General features: G+C 39.3%; 2 protein-coding genes across 5 annotated transcripts in view; one reads left to right on the top strand and one right to left on the bottom strand.

The window, feature by feature from the left end:
- The window catches only part of CYYR1 (cysteine and tyrosine rich 1), a 121,164-nt gene extending 113,526 nt beyond the window's left edge, over positions 1-7,638 (top strand). The window contains 1 exon segment of the mRNA XM_024120402.3: positions 6,607-7,638. Within this exon segment, the coding sequence (XP_023976170.1) occupies positions 6,607-6,731 (125 nt within the window). The 3' untranslated portion in view covers positions 6,732-7,638.
- The window catches only part of LOC114486964 (SCAN domain-containing protein 3-like), a 332,132-nt gene that overhangs the window by 63,032 nt on the left and 246,106 nt on the right, over positions 1-22,994 (bottom strand). The gene's annotated exons all lie outside the window — the stretch shown is intronic.

The following is a 22,994-nucleotide window of genomic DNA, read 5'->3' as shown; positions in this document are numbered from 1 at the left end:
AAAAAAAAAAAAAAAAAAAAAAAAAAAATGGCTGAATCACAGGGAACACCCCGCATACCTCCTGGTCCCATAAAATGTAGGATGTGGGAGAAAAAGGATAGCTCTGATTTAATAGTGCTGCAGAGGAAGCTGTCCTCTCATGGAAAACCAAATTTTAATTAAATTAGAAAGGTGAAGCAAATGTTCCCTTTCACTCCCTAACTGTCTCATGTATTCTTCTCTCTTCTCAAAACTCAAAAAAAAATCCTCAGCCTTTCTCTCTCTCAGCAGATAATTTCTCAGCCGATGTTACTTCTCTGAGAAAACAGACACAATTGGAGGAGAACTTCCTTATATTTCGAGCTGGGGTAACATGTAAAGGGATGAAAAGAGGGTGAGGGTACAAAGGGCTTTTCTGATGACAGACTTTGTGTTCCATTGAGCACAGTGAAGGGGGTGGGGAAAGTTGGGAAAATTCTTTAGATTAGATATGTAAAGCCTTCCAGAGCTAAAGATCTACACTGAAGGGTGCTCTAGGAGCTTGTCCTTCTCATGCTGACAGAGGGATGTAAACGTGACAGGACGTGTCCTGATGTTATCTGAGAGGAAGGGAGACGCTAGGTTCTAATGATGTCACCCTTTCCGGAGGTGCATCTCGGGCCATTGTAGAGGAAGAGACGGGCAGGGCTGTGCTGTGTGGTGAGGGGCAGGCAGTGGAGGACCTGCCAGGAGGGTGAGGAGAACGTTTGCTCCTAGTAATAATGTTAGAAGTTGTCCTTTTTTTTTTTTTTTTTGGAGTATAATTGCTTTACAATATTGTGTTAGTTTCTGCTGCACAGCGAAGTGAATCAGCCATACGCATACACACATCCCCTCCCTCTTGGAACTCCCTCCTCCACCCTCCATTCCACCCATCCACCCTCCATCCCATGTCATCACAGAGCACCGAGCCGAGCTCCCTGTGCTATACAGCAGGTTCCCATTAGCTATTTATTTTACACATGGCAGTGTATTTATGTCAAACCTAATCTCACAATTCGTCCCACTCTCCCCTTCCTCCCCGTGTCCACATGTCCGTTCTCTACGTCTACGTCTCTATTCCTGCCCTGCAAATAGGTTCGTCTGTACCATTTTTCTAGATTCCACATATATGCGTTAGTGTACGATATTTGTTTTTCTCTTTCTGACTTAACTTCACTCTCTATGACAGACTCTAGGTTCATCCACATCAGGTTCCTTAAAAAACTAAAAATAGAACTATCATATGACCCAGCAATCCCACTACTGGGCATATACCCTGAGAAAACCATAATTCCAAAAGATACATGCACCCCAATGTTCATTGCAGCACTATTTACAATAGCCAGGACATGGAATCAACCTAAATGTCCATCGACAGATGAATGGATAAAGAAGACATGGTACATATATACAATGGAATATTACCCAGCCATAAAAAGAAATGAAATTGGGTCATTCATAGAAGTTGTCTTTTAAAATAAGTCATGAGTGATAGAAGCATCAGCTAATGCTAAGATGTGTTAAAAGATAAACTGAGGCATATTAAAATCTTGAAGAGTTTATTTGAGCAAAAATGGGGCAGCACCAAACCCAAAGTGGTTAGGAGGGCCCTGTCTTACACAGAGGAAGCATGGAAGCAACAAAAGGAAATTATTTGATTTCCTTTAACTTAAAGCCTAGTTGGCTGTTTGTGATTGGCTGTCCTTAGCGTTTTGATTTCATAACTTTGAGGCACTTGCAGCTTAGATTTTGGTTTGCTTACATAGACACCATGGCATTAGAGCCACCTCGGTCTAATAACCTCCTTGTTTAATTAATTTAACAGGTGGTAATCATATTGCAATATATAAATGTATCAAATCAATACATTGTACCCCTTGAACTTACACAATGTTATGTCAGTTGTATCTCAACTGAAAAAATAAATTTTAAAAAAAATGTTAAAAAATAAGTCATGAAATTTCACCTGTCCTCTCAGATAGTAAAACCACTGAAAATCAATAATAATTAAAATCAGGTGTTTCTGGTAAAAAAAAAAAAGATATGCCTTGGTAATTGGAACAGAACAAGTGATTAAAATTTCACAAACTCTAAAGGAGAGATAACAAAACAATGTGAAAAGTGAGGATTAAGAGGCAATGCTTCAATACTTTGGCTTAATCAAAATTTAAAACTTAGAAAAAATAAACTCTGATGTAAAATAACAGATGTAAGGAAGCACCAAATATATAAATTTACATGGAAAAACTCAAAAATAGATTGGTTATGAACCAGATATCTGAAAGACAAATGTTTAAACTTGGAAACTATACAGAAGAGATAAAAAGGATGAAGAACCCACATATATTTTCTTAGATACAAATTTTAAACTTCAGGATGTCAATAAGGTAAAAATACCATAGCTAATCATTTTGACAAAGTTATTTTTAGAAAGGTATAGAAAAGATAAATAACTTTGTGTACATATTTATATCTTGTTCTCTTAATTGTATCTTAATTCTAATTAAGATCCCAGTATGTAAATTATCAGCCCAAAACAAACAAAAAAATCACACAATATGAATTGCAAATAATAAACAAGACGTAAAACTATCAAAGAAATGTAAAATTAAGGGATATTTTAATAGTGAAATTTTTTCACTATTAAATTACCAAAATATTAAATGATAGCCAGTTAGTTGATTCCTGGAATTTTATTCTAAAAAACTAAATCAAAGTAATAAAAAGTCTATATGTAGAAAGACATTTGTCACTCCACTATTTATAATAATAAAAAATTGCTAATCCCAAAATAAGTGAATGGTAAGTGGAATAATGTACAGCTGTTAACAATAGAGTTCATGAAGAATATGTAGCAGAATGAAAAAGACTGTTACAATACAGAGTGAAAAAGCATAGACAGGGCTTCCCTGGTGGCGCAGTGGTTGCGCGTCCGCCTGCCGATGCAGGGGAACCGGGTTCGCGCCCCGGTCTGGGAGGATCCCACATGCCGCGGAGCGGCTGGGCCCGTGAGCCATGGCCGCTGAGCCTGCGCGTCCGGAGCCTGTGCTCCGCAACTGGAGAGGCCGCAGCAGAGGGAGGCCCGCATACCACAAAAAAAAAAAAAAAAAAAAAAAAAGCATAGACTATTTTACATGACTACAAGGATATAAAAACACAAGTGACTAGAAGGGAGTATATAAAGATATTGTTTGTTAAATTGTGGTGACAGAATTATGGATGATTTTCCTCTGTTTCCACATTTTCTAAAATAATGTTGTACAATTTTTATAACACCATGCACCTTCCCTTTACATTTGTTTTAGAGATGTTATCCTGAGTGGGTAAAAAAACATTAACTTCCTCCTATGAATTTCATAGCATCCCTAAATTTTGCAAAATTCTACACAACTACACTGACATACATGATAAATGACATATTTGCCCTACTTAAGTCAGAGAATTAGAATTATTGGTTATGAAAGAATTTCAAAAGCACCATATCTCCAGCTGCATGCATGTATCTTTTAAAGATGATTTGACCTTTAAGAGAGAACAAAACCTCTTAGGGTTAATCAGGAATTCTAAAATTGATACCCTGAAAAGTTTACTTCCTAGTGAAACATTTTTATCTGTAAGAAAGAAAGATAGCACAGCCCACAGTTACACCATTATTATTTTGAAATGTCTTCCCACAGCTGGTACTATAAAAGAGGTGCCGTGTTTATTTCATGATGGATATAGTCCTCCAAATACCACTCTTCAGCATTATATTATCACCTTATCAAAATACAAAGGCTGTATGAATGAAAGAACACTGTTTCATATCTTAGATTTTCATGCTCAACATGCAGCTGTATAAACCGTAGGGAATCTGCCCGAAATGTCCTCCAGCAGTTTTTATGCAGATGGCAAAATATAAATGCTTTGTTACTGAAGCATAAAGACATACCACAGCTTCATGACAGAGAAGGATGCAGAGTCAATCTGTAGAATCATCTGGTGTGTGCTTCTCAAGTGGGAGGCAAGGAAAAGCTTCATCATAAAAACAGCTTAGAACCCACATGCTTATAAGAAACAGTTCAATGGGAATCCAGCTGTAACTTCCTGTTTTACATGGAGGCTGCATTTCTTGCCTTGGATAAAGTTTATTATAAATCTCTTTGTCTCAGTCCTCTTGGATATAATGAAGCAAAGGATTAGGTGTAATGCAGAGGGAATGTGTGTTTAGACTCTGGCAGGAGTTATTCCATTTTGTTGTAGAAAACAAAGCTTGGAATAGGCCAGCCTCCCCGGGTCTAAAGCAGCCGTGGAGAAGCTGCCTTCTCCACAGATCTGTGTCCTCTGCTCTGAGCCCTTGGTTTGCTCAGCCCACAAGAGACTTGCAAAGCCTTTGCTCACCAGAGCATCCCTCAGAGGACATCCCACCCAGTTCTGTGTCTCCATCTTTCTCTTGTGTCAGGTGCCTCAATTCTGCTTCTTCACATCCCTAAGTACAGGCAGATCAGTAGATGGTTTAAATCATCAAGCTCCTGGTAGAGAGAGGCAAGTTAAAGAGATACAGATGGGAAAAGAATCTAAAAAAGAGTGGGTATATGTATAACTGATTCACTTTGCTATACAGCAGAAACCAACACAGCACTGTAAATCAACTATACTCCAAAATAAATTAATTTTTAAAAATTTTTTTTAAATAAAGAGATTCAGAAGAAACTTTGTGTTTGCATATAGAGTGAAGCCCTATGCTTATACATGCATATTGATCAGAATACTGTCATAATCTTATTGGTAAGAGTACAATTTAGAAGACGTCTTAGAAATAAGTTTGTTGAAATGTTGCTTGTTCTTTTCTTCCCATTCTAGAAGTAAAAGCTTGGCTGTTTATTTGCATTATTATAACACTAGTCTTGTGGTTTAGGCTACATTCACAGTAAGCAATTAAGACATGTCAATTTCCAACTAGAATCACGATGTTGATGGTAAATCAACTACTGGAAAATCATCAGAGGGGGTTGCTGAGAGGGTGCTCAGATGTTGTCGGGTGATTTGGTTCTTGAAGACATGGAGTGCTCAAGGAGTACCTCTCTTCCAACCCTGGAGATGGGATGGAGAGCACTACAAAATAGACATCTATATATAGTCATAACAAATGTATTAAATGTGATTTTAAAACACACTGACATATAATAGTACAATAAAAAATTAAAGACACTTTTTCTAATAAGATTTAGAAAACTAAATTCTCCATCCTCATTTCTAAACCTGTTTGTCCTCCGTTTTTTTTTTGTTTTTTTTTTTTTTTTCTTATTTCTGTAATGGCTCCATGACCCTCCAAGTTACAGGTGCCCAGTACCAGGTACCCAATACCTCGACACCTTCTTACTCTCGACCCCTTTACCACCTACCCAGTCATCACTTAAGCACTCAGCTGCTCAAGGGCTCCTATAATCCCCACCCCCAGCTTCCATGAGTCCCTTATCATCCCTCACATATGCTACTACATCATCTCACCTGTTCTTTGCTCCACCTGAATCCATACTGCCAAAAGAGTCACCTTCCTAAAGCATATTCACTAGCATATTCACAAAATCTCTGATGCCTGCATATCACACACTCCTTATGTGATATTCAAAGTGCAATGTCCATGTAGCCTATCTTACACCCAATAGTTTGTACCTCCCACTCCCAGACCCCTATGTTATACAACACGGGAATATAGCCAATATTTTGTAATAAGTGTAAATGGAGTGTAACCTTTAAAAATTATATGAAAAAAAATATTTTTGGGGCTTCCCTGGTGGCGCAGTGGTTGCGCGTCCGCCTGCCGATGCCGGGGAACGGGGTTCGCGCCCCGGTCTGGGAGGATCCCACGTGCCGCGGAGCGGCTGGGCCCGTGAGCCATGGCCGCTGAGCCTGCGCGTCCGGAGCCTGTGCTCCACAACGGGAGAGGCCACAACAGAGGAAGGCCCGCATACCACAAAAAAAAAAAAAAAAAAAAAAATTTTTTTGGCTGTGCCACACAGCATGAAGGATCTTAGTTCCCTGATCAGAGGTGGAACCCATGCCCCCTGCATTGGAAGCACGGAGTCTTAACCACTGGACTGCTAGGGAAGTCCATAAAATTGTATGAAATTTTTTAAAAATTAAATTAAAATTTTTTTTGAATTTTATTTTATTTATTTTTTTATACAGCAGGTTCTTATTAGTTATCCATTTAAATTAGAATTTTGTAAAAGCCCACCATGATGGTGATACAATCAGATTCCTCATCATCTTTTCCCGTTTCTCTCCTCCATGTATTTTTTGCTTTGAACAAAAGTTCTCTCTTGCTTTGGTGCTTTTGCGCAAACTTGAATCATCCTTTAGCCCCTTCTCTATCTGCCCCTTCTACATCATTCATCTTTCCAAGAAACTTGGCCTAAGCCACCAATTCTAAATACTTTGGCCAATGGCACCACTTTTTATAGCACTTGCCCTTTCATACATGTGTGTCGCCAGCCTGATAAAACTATGATTATTGAAAGCAAAACTTATGTCCTCCCCCAAAGTACGCAGCCTAGTGGCTCAAATATAGAGGACACTTAATTATTGCTAAATGCCTGATGCCCTTCTCCTTTTCTTTTCCAGTGGCACCACCCCCCTATAGTTACGACCATGAGATGGAACACTGTGCAGACTTGCCCCCTCCGTACTCCCCGACCCCAGCACAGCGTTCTCCACCCCCTCCGTATCCTGGAAATTCAAGGAAGTAATCCTTCTCCCAGAACAGAATATGTGCCAATCAGAGATCTCCCCCGGAATAAAATATCTCTACTCAGAAACAGACAGGAAAGGATTGCCCTAAGGAATACCCTTTTGGGTTAGACAATATGTCAAGTGGAATGTCCAGGCTAAGAGAAGAGATTCAGGGTTTCTACCCTACTCAGAGCTGATCACATCTGGGGTATTATGTTGGGTTCAGGGGGACCACATTTGAAGAGTTCTACTGATCAACATAAGCACACTCAGAGAAGAGTAATGGATAGACAAAACATCGGAAATTCATGTTGCTTAAGGAACAAATGAAGGAAATTTGCAATATTGATCCTGAAAAAGAGAAGATTTATGTAAGACGACAAGAGGATAACCTGGACTACATAAGGAAACAACTATACTCTGTAGCTTTAAAAGTCAGAACTAGAATTGTTCAGTTTTTTGGTTCATCAACAAATGCAGATCGAGTGCCTGAAAGCCTACTCTGTGCCTTATATTGTTGGAAACACTAGATGGAAGTTACAGGAAGAGAACTTTGGTTTTAGTATAAGAAAGGGCTGCTGAAGCTTTCGTATTGACTAGATTGCTTTGTGAAGCTCGCTATCACCAAGACTCCAAACAGAACCTGGCTGACTACCTGGTAGAGACATGCTCAAGAAGGGAGAGCTAAATTAAATGGTAGATGGGTTCATTGGGCCCCCAAAGCTCTGCTCATGTTTTAGGTAGATGTGAGGTGAATTTCTATGCCATCAAGAATGAAAATAACAGAGATAGTTGAATCTATCTAATTTGAGACTTAAAACAATCAAAAGGACTTAACAGCTGCTTGAAGCCAAGAACTCTTCAATGCTAGATACTGCCACCTGATTTTATTTAGTGTATTATGATAAAGGTTATTCCAACTGTGAAAAAAATTTACCAAGTTCCACAAGCAACAAGTACTTCATTTCAGATTAAAAGATGAGAAGCCAGAATCCCATGGGATTTTACATCAGGGAGTACAATTTCAGAACTCGACTAGGAAGATATACAAAAGTTTACAAAAACAAGAGGGAAAAATGAAGTTTGGATTCTGTTCTGTGTAACTCCACTCACATGCAGCTTAGACAAATTTCTATTTTTCTTGTAATATCTTAATAATCTATTCTCTTGAAAAAGTTATACAGTTAATGGAAAAGTAAGATATTGACATCAAACTGTTGCCTTTTGCCAAAATCCATATTTTATGAAGTGACTACCTTTAGGTGTAAAAGTTTTTAATAAATAATTCTAATATGCCATACTTTGCTGCCAGTGACCTTAATTAACATTTCTATTTTTATGAGGGTCCTTTCATGTATTTAAAATTGTACATTGAGAAACTATTGGGAATAGATGATTATATTTGTTTGTCACTTTTCAATTAAATCTAAAATGTTTAATCCAACATCATCAGCACAATTCAGTGAAATCCCAAAATGATGCTAAGGATTTTGCTGAATAAAACAACCAAAAGAAATGTCTTAAAGTAAAAGTTATAGTTCAGGAACTCAGTAATTGTAGTTGGGAAACTCAGTAGCTCACATAAGTAGCATATTTTACTTTCAAATACATTGATCTGACTGAAATACAGTCTAACTGCCAGTGAAATCTAGAAGCTAGATTTGTTTGGAATGACTTGCTTGATTTTTAGGCACTGGTGATTTTCTTGCTTATGAAGCCAGAAAGCATTCAAGCATTCCAGTCCATTCTAGTAACTGAGATTTTAGCACAATTTTAACAGTGCATATGCTTTAATTTATCTCCCTTCTGCAAGTGCGATCAGACCCAATTGCACTGCAGCTACACAATTCAAAGTGCCAGAGCCTCTGTGACATTCAGAATGATGTTTCCCAATGCACTTAAGAAAAAATGGAGAGGAAAAGTCCAGCAGAAATTAAATTCTCATCATCTTCACTGTCAATAAATGTTTATTGTGCATACCTTCTATGTTCTGCAAACATGACCCACATAGGAGCTATTACAATCCACACCATCTCTCTTCTTTGAGTTTTTTTATGGCCTCCCTTAAAGCATATCACAAATCCACACACCTACAACAGATGAGTATTTTTACTATTTGTATTTAGTGTCACGATCACGTAAATGTGCACAATATCAGTATAGACTTTTGGAGTTCACTGATTATTTTCATAGATGACACATCTTGGGGGGAAATAGTATACGATGTGAAAGCTTTGAATTATGGTTATTTAAAAACTAATGTATTTGCTATGTCCAAAGTGTTTATAATAAGCAATAAAATGAAATAACCGATTATAACAGAAGTTATATTTTAAATTGTCTTGCGTCTATTTTGTTTCACCCTCCCATCTCTGCTGGTTTAGCCTCGTTCTTCTGTACAGGAAACGGGACTGGAGCCAGATAAACTTTGTTTTGAATCCTGTCTCCTGCCTGTATGATGATTTGAGGCAGGCCACTTCACCTCTCTAAAATTCAACTTTCTGCTCTGGAAAATGTAAATAATAGAAACGACTTCATCAGGTTTTGTGAAAATTGGATGACTACACATAGCATTCTACATATTGTGCCTGGCATGTAGAAAATGTTCTATAAATATTAGCCAAAAATAAATTAACAAAAGAATAACATAAGGATGACAGCCTCTAGAACTGTGCTATCTAACACATTAGCCACCAGCTACATATGATTATTTCAATTTAAATGAATTTAAATTAAACTAAAGGAAAAATTTAATTCCTCAGTCTCACTAGCCACATTTCAAATGCTACATAATCTCATGAGGTCAGTGGCTACCTTATGGGGCAGTGCTGCTCTAGAAAATCCTCTTTGCAAAATGCAAAGAGGTAGTAGCAGGAAGGAGTTGAAGAAAAAAGCCACTATAATCATCTTGTCCAGGAGGAACTGTGGACTTTGTCAGTTAACTGTGATGTCCTTCACAAATGTGTGAGGCCATTGCTCTGGAAGTAAGGTGGTGATATGCAGGAGAAGGAGACCTGTGAGCAATGAGAGACCCACCCACAATTTCATCAGGACCAGGGATGAGGAAGCTACTGCAAGAACTGGAGGGCTGATGGTAGAGGAGAGACCCCAGACCTGGCCCAGGAATCAGTGCGACGGGGTCACAGCCTGTGCTGAGTCTAATCAGTTCTGCAGCTGCCCTGCCCAGCTCTAGAATCCATTACATGGACATCCAGGGCCACCCACGTTCCTAAGATGTAGCACTGAGGTGGACTCCTTCATTGCTTCATCATCTTGTTCTCACCACCAAATGAAAGCAGCACTCACCATGTATCCACTTAGTCCCAACTTGTCCATGTTCAGCCAAACCCATTTTGCCAGCTTTTGGCTGTGGGTCAGACTAGATTGAGCCCATCAAATAATGGAACTCTGGGTGCTACTATTTTAATTTTTAACTTAATTTAAACAACCCAACACCAGCATGCTAAAGCTACATGATCACCTTACTCATCACCACAAAGACTTCTAAGGACTGTCAGATCCTCAGTCAGAACCTGCTTGAACTGTGCAGTTTTTATTTTCTAATTACAGGCCCAAGCTGCAGGAAACATGGCTGAACTTGTGTAAGTGCAGTGCTTTTCTGTGCAGCCCCACTGTGTGGTATGGTCCAGTCCAAACTATGTCAGAAAGGAAAGTGATATAACTAGCTTGAAAAAAGATCTATAGGTGATTCTGATTTCCACCCTAACCTCAACCATACCAACGCCTCCTATGACTGGTTAATGCAGAGGAAAGAGCAAAGGCTTCAGAGTAAGATTCTAGTTTCTCTCATCTCTGTTACCTTCTGAGTTATGTGTTCTGAGCCAAATAACTGAGTTTCCATAACCTCAGTTTTGTCCAAAATATATCTGTGACTAATACCACCCTTGCCAGGATGTTGCAGTGATTAAAAACAGTGTAGGTAGGACATCGGTCATAAAGATTCTATCTAGGTTGGTGACACAAATATACATACCTAATTCTCTTTCCAACCTTTGTGCCCCCAATCCCAGGCCTTACCACTTCTATAAGCAAGTGTAACAGTTATCCATCACTGTGTAACAAATTACCCCAAAACTTGGTGGCTTGAAACAACAACATTTATTATCTCGGTTTCTATAGGTCCAGAATCTGGACGTCGCTTAGCTGGTCCTCCAGCTCAGGGACTCTCACAGGCTGCAGTCACGTCAGTGTGCAACAGAGGAAAGATCAGTCTCCAAGCTCACTCACATGCATGGTCGTTGACAGGAGTCTGTTCCTTGCAGGCTTTTGGACTGAGGGCCTCAATTACTCACTGGCTGTTGGTTACCCCTATTCCTTACCATATGGGCCTCTCCTTAGGGCAACTCAAAAATATGTCAGCTTGCTTCCCCAGTGCAAGCCAGCAAGAAGAGCCACAGAGTGAAAAAACCTGGTAGCAAAACATAGTGCTAGCCAGAGGGGAGTCACAGACTTAAAACCTAATCTTGGAAGTGATATCCCACTTCTGCCATGTCCTATTCCTTAGAATCAGGTCCCTAGGTCCACTCTGTACAAAAGAGGAGGGGATTACATGAAGGTGCAAATACCAGGAGGTGAGAGCATTAGGAGCCCATCTTGGTAGTCAGCCTACCAGAGCAAGGATAATTCATCTCATTCCCTTGAAATTCATTATTTGGAGTTTAGGCAATCTTGCCTCTAACAAGAATGTGCCAACTCAGCAGCTGAAAGAATACCAGGGCCATGCTTGGCTGTGATCAAATTGCTTTCAGTGACCTGGCAGGGGTAGAATGGAGCCAGCAACAGAGGCCCATGCTAACTGGGTAAGTGCTGCATTCCTAAGGAATATTGAAAGGAGACACTACATTTGCATTTTTCATGAACTTCATTTACAAGCTGTACTGAAGACCATCACATTTTGACAGGGAATGAAGTACAACACATACCACATACCTTCTGGACAAGTCTTAACGTGGTCCCAGTTCTAACCTCTGTTTCAACTTTGTTACAAAATATGTAATCTTCATCAAGAAAAGAATTCCAAGACAGGTTTCCAGATGAGCGTTCAGTGGATCAAGTTGCTACCTAACCTAATCCTGAATACCTTCACTAAACATGGAAAACAAACCCAAAGAATGCTTGGGACTGCAGAAACGTGCTAGGAATGTTTGCCTTCTCTGGATGCATTAAGGAATAACTGGTTTAAAACAATGATGCACAATCAGACTCTTCGATTCCGATTTCTGCTCTGCTCCCCCTCTGATACCCCAGTTGCGAGGAGCTTTTGAGTGTCTGCCACCCGCCATTTCTTAGGGAAGAGGAGGCAGAGGAATCACCTTCGGAATCACATTTGGTAGTGAGTGATAAGTGAATAAGAGATCTCATATTGTTTCCATGCCTGAAAGATCGATAATTTTTTTCTGATTAAAATCCAAAGAGAACCAAGTAATCTCATTTCCCCATTTTTGTATCTTGAAGTCAATGTCTTCATTATCACACATCTTGCGTATTATCTTCTCTGTTAACTGGGAACAACTTGAAAGCAGTTCAGAAGAATGAAACTGTTGAAGTTCAAGTTCTTCTGTTTTGCCTGTGAAAATGCACTTGGAGGGGCTTCCCTGGTGGCGCAGTGGTTGCGCGTCGTGATCAAATTGCTTTCAGTGACCTGGCAGGGGTAGAATGGAGCCAGCAACAGAGGCCCATGCTAACTGGGTAAGTGCTGCATTCCTAAGGAATATTGAAAGGAGACACTACATTTGCATTTTTCATGAACTTCATTTACAAGCTGTACTGAAGACCATCACATTTTGACAGGGAATGAAGTACAACACATACCACATACCTTCTGGACAAGTCTTAACGTGGTCCCAGTTCTAACCTCTGTTTCAACTTTGTTACAAAATATGTAATCTTCATCAAGAAAAGAATTCCAAGACAGGTTTCCAGATGAGCGTTCAGTGGATCAAGTTGCTACCTAACCTAATCCTGAATACCTTCACTAAACATGGAAAACAAACCCAAAGAATGCTTGGGACTGCAGAAACGTGCTAGGAATGTTTGCCTTCTCTGGATGCATTAAGGAATAACTGGTTTAAAACAATGATGCACAATCAGACTCTTCGATTCCGATTTCTGCTCTGCTCCCCCTCTGATACCCCAGTTGCGAGGAGCTTTTGAGTGTCTGCCACCCGCCATTTCTTAGGGAAGAGGAGGCAGAGGAATCACCTTCGGAATCACATTTGGTAGTGAGTGATAAGTGAATAAGAGATCTCATATTGTTTCCATGCCTGAAAGATCGATAATTTTTTTCTGATTAAAATCCAAAGAGAACCAAGTAATCTCATTTCCCCATTTTTGTATCTTGAAGTCAATGTCTTCATTATCACACATCTTGCGTATTATCTTCTCTGTTAACTGGGAACAACTTGAAAGCAGTTCAGAAGAATGAAACTGTTGAAGTTCAAGTTCTTCTGTTTTGCCTGTGAAAATGCACTTGGAGACCCACGCCCTGGGCCTCACCACCACGTGAACACACAAGACAAACTCCCTCACTTCCTTGCCTGGGGATAGGCCTCTCACTTCTGTAAAACCCCTGCCCTTCTTTCCAGATGTAGCTTTATACTCTGAGAATTCTGATCATTCCTCCAATCAGAACTAACTGAGTCCTACCTCTGCCCCTTTTTGTACCTATCTTTGTACTCCAAGGACTATCTCTTGGACATCTGTCATCCCCAGGTGGGGATGACAGATATTTGAAATACGATATTTGAAATATGAAATAGATGATTGAATATATTGGGTCAGCAAATAATATTTCGCATTAAAGAAAGTTAAAATAACTTTAAGAATGAAAGGAAGAGAGTTTATAGTGAGTAGCATATTCTAAAAGGGGTCCATAATCCAAGATATGGGTCAGGGAACTGGGAAAAAGGCTATAGTTTTGTGGTTTTTAATTATGATGCATGTCAATCCAGATAAAGCTGGATTGTGTTTTTAAGCACAAGTTCACACATGTTGGCTAAGGTAAATGCACATGCTAATCTTCACTGACTCACTTAGTCAAAACAAGACAACATGCTAGTTTGGGAGAGGCACTTTCATAATTCTTCAGATTAAAATTGAGCTTCTCATTTTTTCCATAAGAAAAATGCCAACCAAATATCAGAAAAGATTTACCTCATAAATCACATTTCCATAGAATGGACCCTAATGTAATGTAGATTCCAGAAGCATTGTCCAAAGGATCCACTAAGGGCAGTTTTACTAAAATATGATGCCATTGGTTTCATATTACCATTCCTTCAAGGTATGTTGGAAAACCACTGAGTATTCTGAAATGAGACAAAAAAGGACCAAAACTGCTGGAAACGGGTAATAAAATGGCTACTAGCTTTTGTGCTATTACTATTTTAATATGTACAGAGAGCAATAGAGCGTTTATCCAAGTCCTGAAAAGCAATAATACCATTGTAAAAAAGATTGATTCTCAATGGAATCCTCCCTAAAAATATCTAACTTTAAATCATAATAATAACAATAGTTTGTGGGGGGGGGGTGTTGGTGCCAGGCACTGTTGTAAGCACTTTACATTTAATTACATTTAATCTTCCAGTCCCATGGTCTAGGTATGAAAATTATCCCCATTTTGCAGGAACTGTAGATACATCACTTCACAGTCCTAAAAAATATCTTTCAGTGACAATAAACTTTTAATGCTGCAAGGAAATATATACATATTTACACTTTGCTTGTAAGAGCTACCCATGGTAATCTTGGAGCTGATCATAGAAGCTGCCTTTTCATGGCTTGAGTTCCAAGTGGATGATTGTACATGTTTGAACAATCATGATGACTCATATCCTTCACTTGGTCCCTCTGTTGAAATTCATCATTTAGTCTCCATCGGTTCCAGTTCTTAATACACTGTGGCTGAGATAGAGAGTGACAGGACCCGTTCATTTCTGATACAGCACCTGGTCCCAGCAGATACTTTCACTCAGTTATCTCCCAGGTCATGACTTTTCACCTGTACAGAAACCACTATGAATTTTCAGTGGATGCTCTATATTTTCTTTTGACCAGACAAGGAATGAGTCAATATTTATGGAAAAGGGATAAAGGAAGGAGACATCTGCAAAACGATGTGAGCTTTTAACTAATTTTGAAGGGATAGTCATAAATACTGGTAAGAATGAATAAAAACTATAAAAACTGGTGTCTACATTGTACACACCTCATTTTGTTATGGAATTGGTTGTTGGTTTTCTGTTGTGCATTTTTTTTAGAAACTCGAGAGCTCTACAGAATTTTAAAAGAAAAAATACATATAAGCAAGAAAATATTAAAGGACATTAATAATATGTTAGAATAGTTAGGGAAGGACTTTTAAATGAGACAAAGGCAATAGTAGCCTTCCAGGTAATTCTGCATAAACAGCAGAGTTCTATACCAATCAAAAAATACGACAAGTTTTGCCCAGCACACAGCTGTCTATACATGAATGTCAAAATTAAAATATTTATGAAGTCTGTGCTTCTCCAGGCCATACTAATCTAATAAATGATATTTCTCCATCTTGGGCCTCATTTGCTACTGTAGGACTTCCACACTTCTGCAAAGTACAACCTATAATTATATTTGGGAGTCCCCAGAGGATATTTCTTATGGCCTCCCAGTTACCAGGTTGCATCTTCCAGTTTCTTTTTCTCCAGCTTCCTTTTTCTGATGTAATTGGCTAGACATTTGCCAACCACTAGATTGCATGAAGGTCACGTGGCACTGCCATGCTGCTGACGACCCCTGTTAAGATCTGTGAATTGGTTTGCTGTGCCCAGACACCAGGATTCCTTCCAGGAGCTGCTATGTCACAGTATCACTGCCCACTATTGCAGTGGCTGAGCTATCATGAAGAATAACCCTGGAGGCTGTGTCCACCTCCAGATGTTGTTGAAAGCTATTGGCCTCAGGTGCCATTAGAGTTAGGACACACACATCCTGAGGCCTGGGCCACTATAAGGGTAGAGAATCCAGTATGCTAGAGTTTCCTCTGTTCTCTCCCTCCCTCAACAAGCCAAGAAAATGTTGCACTATGAGATAAATGGGAAAACACTTCTTTTTCTTTTACTGAAGACTTTAGGCTCAAAGCAGCAATACTTCATGTTCCCAATATCTCAGGGGTTATTTTGTGAAAATAGATCTTTCAGTTTTGACCTCACATCTTCTCCTCTCCCTCAAACTTAGACATGGATCTATAAGGAAAGGACAAATTTTAGACAAATTCTAGTGATAGAAACAGTGATATTATTATTAAAAAACATTCCACTCTCCTCTGAAGACTTAGACATTTTTGGGGACTATAACTCCGGTTCTTTCCTCCTTTAAGATGAACCTTACCCAGGAGACTTCATAATCTCTCATGGAAGTAAACTCTTCGTGGACACGCTCTACCACTCAGTCCTTCGGACATGTCGGAGTGAACAGTTTAAGCTCAACATGGGCAACTGCCTTCTGCACTACTTACAAAATCCTATGATTTCAATGACTAGCCCGTTTCTCCCAGGAAAGAATAAGTGGCCAAAAAGTAGCACTTACCTGAAACTATTGTTTGGCTGAATTCAAATGAATTGAGGGAATAATTTTATCAAACTATTTAGATGGACTCATTATTTATTTCAAATTTTTATATGAATTGACTATCATTTTGGATATCTGTAGACAAGTTCTTAAAGATATGTCAGTAGAAACCAAAATAAGGGCCAAATCCAAATGTCTCTTTGTCGTATAATGATTTTTGAGCAAATGTATGGTACATGCCGCAACAAAGATCCTGCGTGCCGCAACTAAAAAAAAAAAGATCTCACATGCTGCAACAAAGATCCCGCATGCAGCAACAAAGACCCCACGTGCTGCAACTAAGACCCAGCGTAGCCAAATAAATGAATTAAAAAAAAAAAAAGATACCTTTTGGGTATATTTAGTGTTGGATGAACAAAGTGTTGAATAGAAACAAAAGGTAAAAGAACCTTCTGCATTAAACCTTTCTGTACTGCCTACCTTCCCCCTTGCCCCTCTGGATCCAATCTCTACCCTTCTCCCCTCTATCTCTGCCCCAGGAGTATACACTGCACGACTGCATCAATGAGCTCCCGTGCCTACTAGGCTTCTGGTTGAGTCTGGTCAACAAGGAGCCCACTCAGAATATCATAAGGAAAACAGAGTAGGGATAGGGCATTTACTTGGGGTATTTCTGTGGGCTGTATCTCTCAAACAAAAGTCTCAATTCCCATGGGATGTCTTGCCCAAACAGCTATTTCTGTTAGCTCCCTCCTCTGGCCCATTCAGGACTAGGGCTAATAAAGCTTCCCCTCTTATACTAGCCCAGGGGTCCTGCATTATCCCTTGTTGCTTCCCTACACTTACATATGCATTTCACTAAACTCTCTTCAAATTACCCTGTCTGAGTGTGCCATTAGTTTCTTGCCCTGACTGAAACACTCATTCTTCAACAACAACAACAACAACAAATCTACACGAGTCATTTAATGTATTAAAATAGACAAGAGTCTCTTCTCAACTGCTCTAGGTTTCATCATATATTTATTTGTTAAAGCAGGCAGGAGATCTGGGTTCCAGTCTCAGCTCTACCACTAACTAGCTTCAGGACAGTGAAGAATTCTCCAGGGCCATTATTGTCTTAAAAACAAAATGAAGGTGTTAGACTAAATGATCTTTAAGATAATTTTTAGCTTTGTGTCCTTGGAGGGACTGATAAATGACTATGTGGCAGCTCTCAACAATGAACAAGCCAATAAAAAGAATTGCATAGACTCAGAGCTATAAGGCACCATAGGAATATTTTTTTGTAACAGCTTTATTTCTTAGGTGAGGAAACAGACACAGAAAAGAGAAGAGACATATTCAAAGTCACTGGTGATGAGCCAACTTGTTGGTGGCAACTAATAGGATCCCAAAGTCCTTGCTCTTATCCACTGCACAATGCCACTTCTCTACATAGCTGTTGGTTCAGGTTGTTATTTCCATTCTCTTTCCAACCTCAGGGCCTTTGCACATGCTGATCCCGGTTTTTCTCACTGTTCAGATCTCAGTTTAAATACCAAACCATAAGATAAGGCTTCCCTGACAACCTGGTCTGAGAAAGTCTCCAACTACCCCTTACCATTACACTGCATCACTATTTCCTGTGTGTTGTCTTCACATCACTTATTCCAAAATATAATTAAATATTGTTTATTTGTTTCAATTATGTCCCCTTTCTCCACTAGACTGTAAGCTCCCTGAGACCAGGGGCGTGTCTGCTGGATGCATAACTCTATATGTGGCCCCCTAGTAAAATGCCTGGGGCAGTATAGGCATTCACAAGAAAGTATATATTGAATTCACTATTGAATGTCTTTTACAAAACAACAAACTAGGGTGTAGACTGTAGTTGCCCAAATGCTCTCATAAGAGAAGAGTAAAGTTAGGTGTAAGCCCTAAATTTTCAAATTTCAAGGGATCATCTCAGGAAATTATCTCCCTCCCTCTCTACTCCTTTTCTATACTGCCTCCCCTAAGGGGCACAATTCACAGTGAGGGCTGGTGGAAGAGGAAACAGCAGGCCAGAGGCTCACAACTCTTAACTAGATGAAGTAGATGAGCTCTTCATCTACCCATAAGGGCTCACAGGATCACTAAAGGGCAAAATGTAGCTGTGTATGTGCTTTATCTAAGGTCAGGCTTATAGCTGACATCATTACCACCGCAACCCAGGCCCAGGGGGGTCTCTGGAACAACATGGTAGCATTTGAGTTGACACAATGCCTAAGGAGATGCTACTGGCATTTAGTGTAGCACAAAAGACAATCCTGTAAAGCAAAGAATTTTCCCGCCCCAAAGGCCACAGGGGCCAACATTTTTCCCCAGATTTTGTTTCCTCAAGCACCTCAGAGTAAACCCAAAAGGTAAACATCCACAATTACATGAAGTAACATTAATTTAGAAATGTTTCAGATAGTTAATGACCCCAAAACACGCCGTTAGCAGTGAATTGCTCCACTGACTGTGCTGGTCTGAGGAACAAGGGAGTACTAATAAATCTTCTACCTTCATTCTCTTCTTCAAACTTCAAAGACAGGTGGTTAAATAGCAAGAATAGCTCAAGTAGTGTTTTGGTCTCTCTGGGTGCAGTTTTGCTTCGACATCTATGTTTCACCCAAGTCATGGACATGTGTTCCGGCCTCCCAGTGATGGATGCAAATATCCATTGTTCAAGTCAGAATATACTTCTACCTGACAGCAAACTGTATTCTGTTCAGAGCAACGCTGCTGCGTTTTATTGTTGGTGAAGAGGCGAGTGGTAACTTGTGGAAGTGTAAGTTGTTGGAGTATGAATAATTGATGTTGGACATAAGTCCTTTCTTTTATGGACTCCATTCATTAGGGGAAAATCCAATCAGGAAGCATGGTTTTCATGACAGCAGGCTTAAGGTATGTCTTTGGAAATAAAAACATTGGCTTTTTATATGTCCTGGGGGCTTGGATTTAAATCAATCAGGTCCTGTAACTGTGAGAGACGATTGAAATTAAAATATTAGAGGCCACTTTTCTACTTATATAAGGAAAACAAAACAGAAAATTACTAAATGGGTCAATTGACCTAATGACATCTCCAGGCCTAGGTTTAAAAATAAAATAAAGTTGGTAGATTTCAAAGGAAGGATATGATAACCTCTGTCCGGCAAGTTACCAAAAGTAAGCCTGGAACATTTGTGGACACCCTCTTTAGAATTACTTTCATTCACTTATTCATTCATGCATTTGGGCATTTTTTTCAATCAATAGATTTTTTTCTTTAATTGCAAACATCTTTTGTGTCAGGCACTAAATGCTGGGTTGATAGCAATGAAGAAAATGGACAAGGTCCCTTGACTTATAGAGATTACAGCAGTCTCTGCTTACTGTATATGAAAAATACCAGTCACCACAAAATCCATTTATCGGATCCAATTGTAGGAAGTGCTGTGAAGACATATCAGTCCAAGATGCAACCTTAGAAGTCATTAAGCTTGACGCCATTATCTCAAAGGTGGGAAGGATGAAGCAGAAGGAGAAGTGACTTAAGTGAGTGTATACAGGGGAAGCAGCATGCAGGCAGCTCACACCAGTGAAGCGATTTTCTTCTGCGCATAAGGCGGATAGGACCACTAATAGGCAAAATACAGCTGTGTATGTGCTTTAGCTATAATCAGGCTCATAGCTCATGTCATCTAAAGATTCTGCCTTAAGAATATCTGTCTTCTAAATATTTGTCTGAGAGTTCTTTTTTTATTGTTTTAACGTGACCAACACTGACTGTTTTCATTTAGTTTTATTTATTAAGCCTATATGTTATATCTATCTATGATTTGTTTGCTTGGCTGTTGGTTGGTGGGCTAGTTTTAGCAAGGCTTAACTACTTCACAGTTGTAAAAAGCCCTTTGTACAAGCCAATCAGAAAAGGCTACCTACTGATGACTCCAATTATAGGGTATTCTGGAAACAAAACTATGGTGACAGTAAAAGGATCAGTGATTGGCAAGGGTTAAGGGGGAGGGAAGGAAGAACAGGCAGAGCACAGAGGATTTTTAGGGCAGTGAAACACTCTATGATACCATAATGATGGTTACATATCATTATACATTTGTCAAAGCCCATAAATGTACAACACCAAGAGTGAACCCTAAGGTAAAGTATGGACTCTGGGTGACAATGATGTGTCAACACAAGCAACAAATGTACCATTTTGGTGTGGGATTTTGACAGTGGGAGAGGCTGTGCTTGTGTAGGGGCTGGGAATATATGGGAAATCTCAGTACCTCCCCCTTGATTTTGCTGTGAACCTAAAACTGATCTAAAAATAGTCTATTTTTTAAAGCCCTTTATAAAGAGACAAATCAACAATTCAGTAAACAAGAAAGAGACAAGTACTGCTATCTAGGCCTACCTTTACTGCTAGGCCTTCGTTCGTTCAACAGACGTTGACTGCACACCTACTGTGTGACAGTCACAACTCTAAGTGCTGGGGATTTAGCAGGGAACAAAAACTCCTTGGAGCTTCATTCTAATGGGGGAGAAGGACAGAATAAATAAATACATAAATAAATAAGTAAATAGTGTGTCAACTGTGGAAAAGCTCTGAAGAAAATAAGCAAGGTCAAAGAAGAGAGGACAGAGTTGGGTAGCAAAAGGTTTTTTTTTTGTTTTTTTTTTCTGGTAGGAAGATCAGGGGACTCTTGATTCAATGCCTTTTAAGTAGAAAATGTAAAGTAGTGAGGGACTGAGGCTTGCAAATATCTAGCAAGCGTGTACCAGGAAAAGGGAATAGCAAAAGCTAAGAGTCTGAGATGGGAGAACACTCAACCCATTTGTGGCAGAGCCAGGAGGCCATTGTGGCCAGAACAGAGGGAACAAAAGGGAGATGAGGTCACATGAGTAACAGAACAGATAGGGGAAAGCCTTGTCAGCCATGGTAAAGATTCTGGATTTCATTCTGCGTGAAATGGGAAGTCACTGGAAGACTCTGAGGCATATAATGTTACTAGAATGTGAGTGTTTAATTCAAATGGCAAAATGGTATGATATACGTTCGCTGTAATATTTAACACTTGTATATTGCTCTTCAGATTTCAAAGTGCTTTCACCTGCATGACTGCATTTGTATCCTCCTAGGGGTGTTTAACGGGAAAGCGTGAGGAAGAGCTGTGAAATAAAGATATATATGGGTTAAGGCAAATATGCAAATACTCAGCCTGAGACCGTTTGGAATTAGGTCATGGTTATCTGTCCCATCGTAGCATGGTTTCCTTTATCAGGACAGTCCTTCCTTTAGCACATCCTTAATGGATATTTGTAGACTGTAGAAGATAAAGAAAATTTGGGGAATTGGGTCACTGCTGTGGATCTTGAGGGGGCGGGGAGCAGAGCTGGGTTGTTGGGTAGCAGTTGGGAGTAGCTTACAGACAGGTGGTACTGGAATAAAATTAGGAGTACTTCAAAGTGGGGAGTTATGGTTCCCTGAAATTTTTTCGACCCAAAATGTCCCCTAATGCCTGGAGAATACTGGTCAAGCTCTATCCAGCCCTTCTCAGCCTATCCACCCGAGGCACATCCAGAAATAAAACTTCCCAGCGCAAGATGAGGTGTGAAAAGTTCATTTTCATTTTTAAAAGCCTGTAGGTCTTCCCTCTGAAATGCTCTGTCGCCCCGTTTGTAGTTTCCTGGACTGGAAAATCTGGTTCTTCGCGTGGTTCAACCTATACTTCCTGATGTTTATTATCTCTATAGTACACAAAAATACGCAGCCAATTTCATTCTTTTTTGGCCGGTGGGTATGTACAAGAGGGTTGTGTCAGATAATTAGAAGTATAAGGACTGGTAAGTCCTTGGTTTTTGTAAATGTTCTTATGGACAGTTTTACCACTTTTTTTTTTTTTTGACAGAACTGACAACGTAACATAGGCCATTTTACTTCCAAAAGGTATTGTAATTTACGAGGTATATTTAATATCTTTTATGCATGCTTTGGGCAGATATGAAGTAAGAATGGGAAATATTATTTTACTGTACTTCCCCTCTAAAATGAATTTAAGAAGTGTGTATACTTCGGAAAGTAGAAAATTTTAGTTTATTGCTATGAATATTTAATAGTCTACATTTCCAATGATGAGTAATTTGATGTGTGTGTGTTGCTCATTTAAGCATGGATACTAGCAAATGGATATGGAGGTGATGTCCAAATCCAGAGAATCCATCATATATTTATGAATATAAATCATTTTTCATCCCCCTATTAGTCCATTACAAAATAAAATTTACAAACCAAGCAAATGTTTCCCACGTCAATTACCAGATTTTAATCCCTTACCTACATAAAACATTCAAAGGAGGACCTCAAATTTGGAAATAGCTACTGTGTTTTTCATTATAAGGTTAACATTTTCCTTGAGTCAATAATTCATGACATTTTCCAGCTTTCTCTCAAAGCTATTCTTATAAGATGAATCAAACGAGAGAAGATAAATGCGGACATTTTAAAGAAAACTGCTATCTCTGCCATCAAACTTCTTTTTTCTGAAATAATGATGCCCCCTCCCAACTCAGAGCCAAAACATGACGATTTAGGGATTGAATGATTATATTCTAAGGAACTAATGCTATTTTATTTCTGACTTTTTAAATTTCCCATTTTTCTATTTCTGAGTGGCATGAAGGAATGCACAAGCTCTTTGGTACATACAGAATAAAAA

The sequence above is a fragment of the Physeter macrocephalus genome, chromosome 1, assembly GCF_002837175.3.
Source record: "Physeter macrocephalus isolate SW-GA chromosome 1, ASM283717v5, whole genome shotgun sequence".
NCBI lineage: Eukaryota > Metazoa > Chordata > Mammalia > Artiodactyla > Physeteridae > Physeter > Physeter macrocephalus.
The sequence above is the reverse complement of the archived record's forward strand: the minus strand, read 5'-3'. Positions and strand labels throughout refer to the sequence as shown.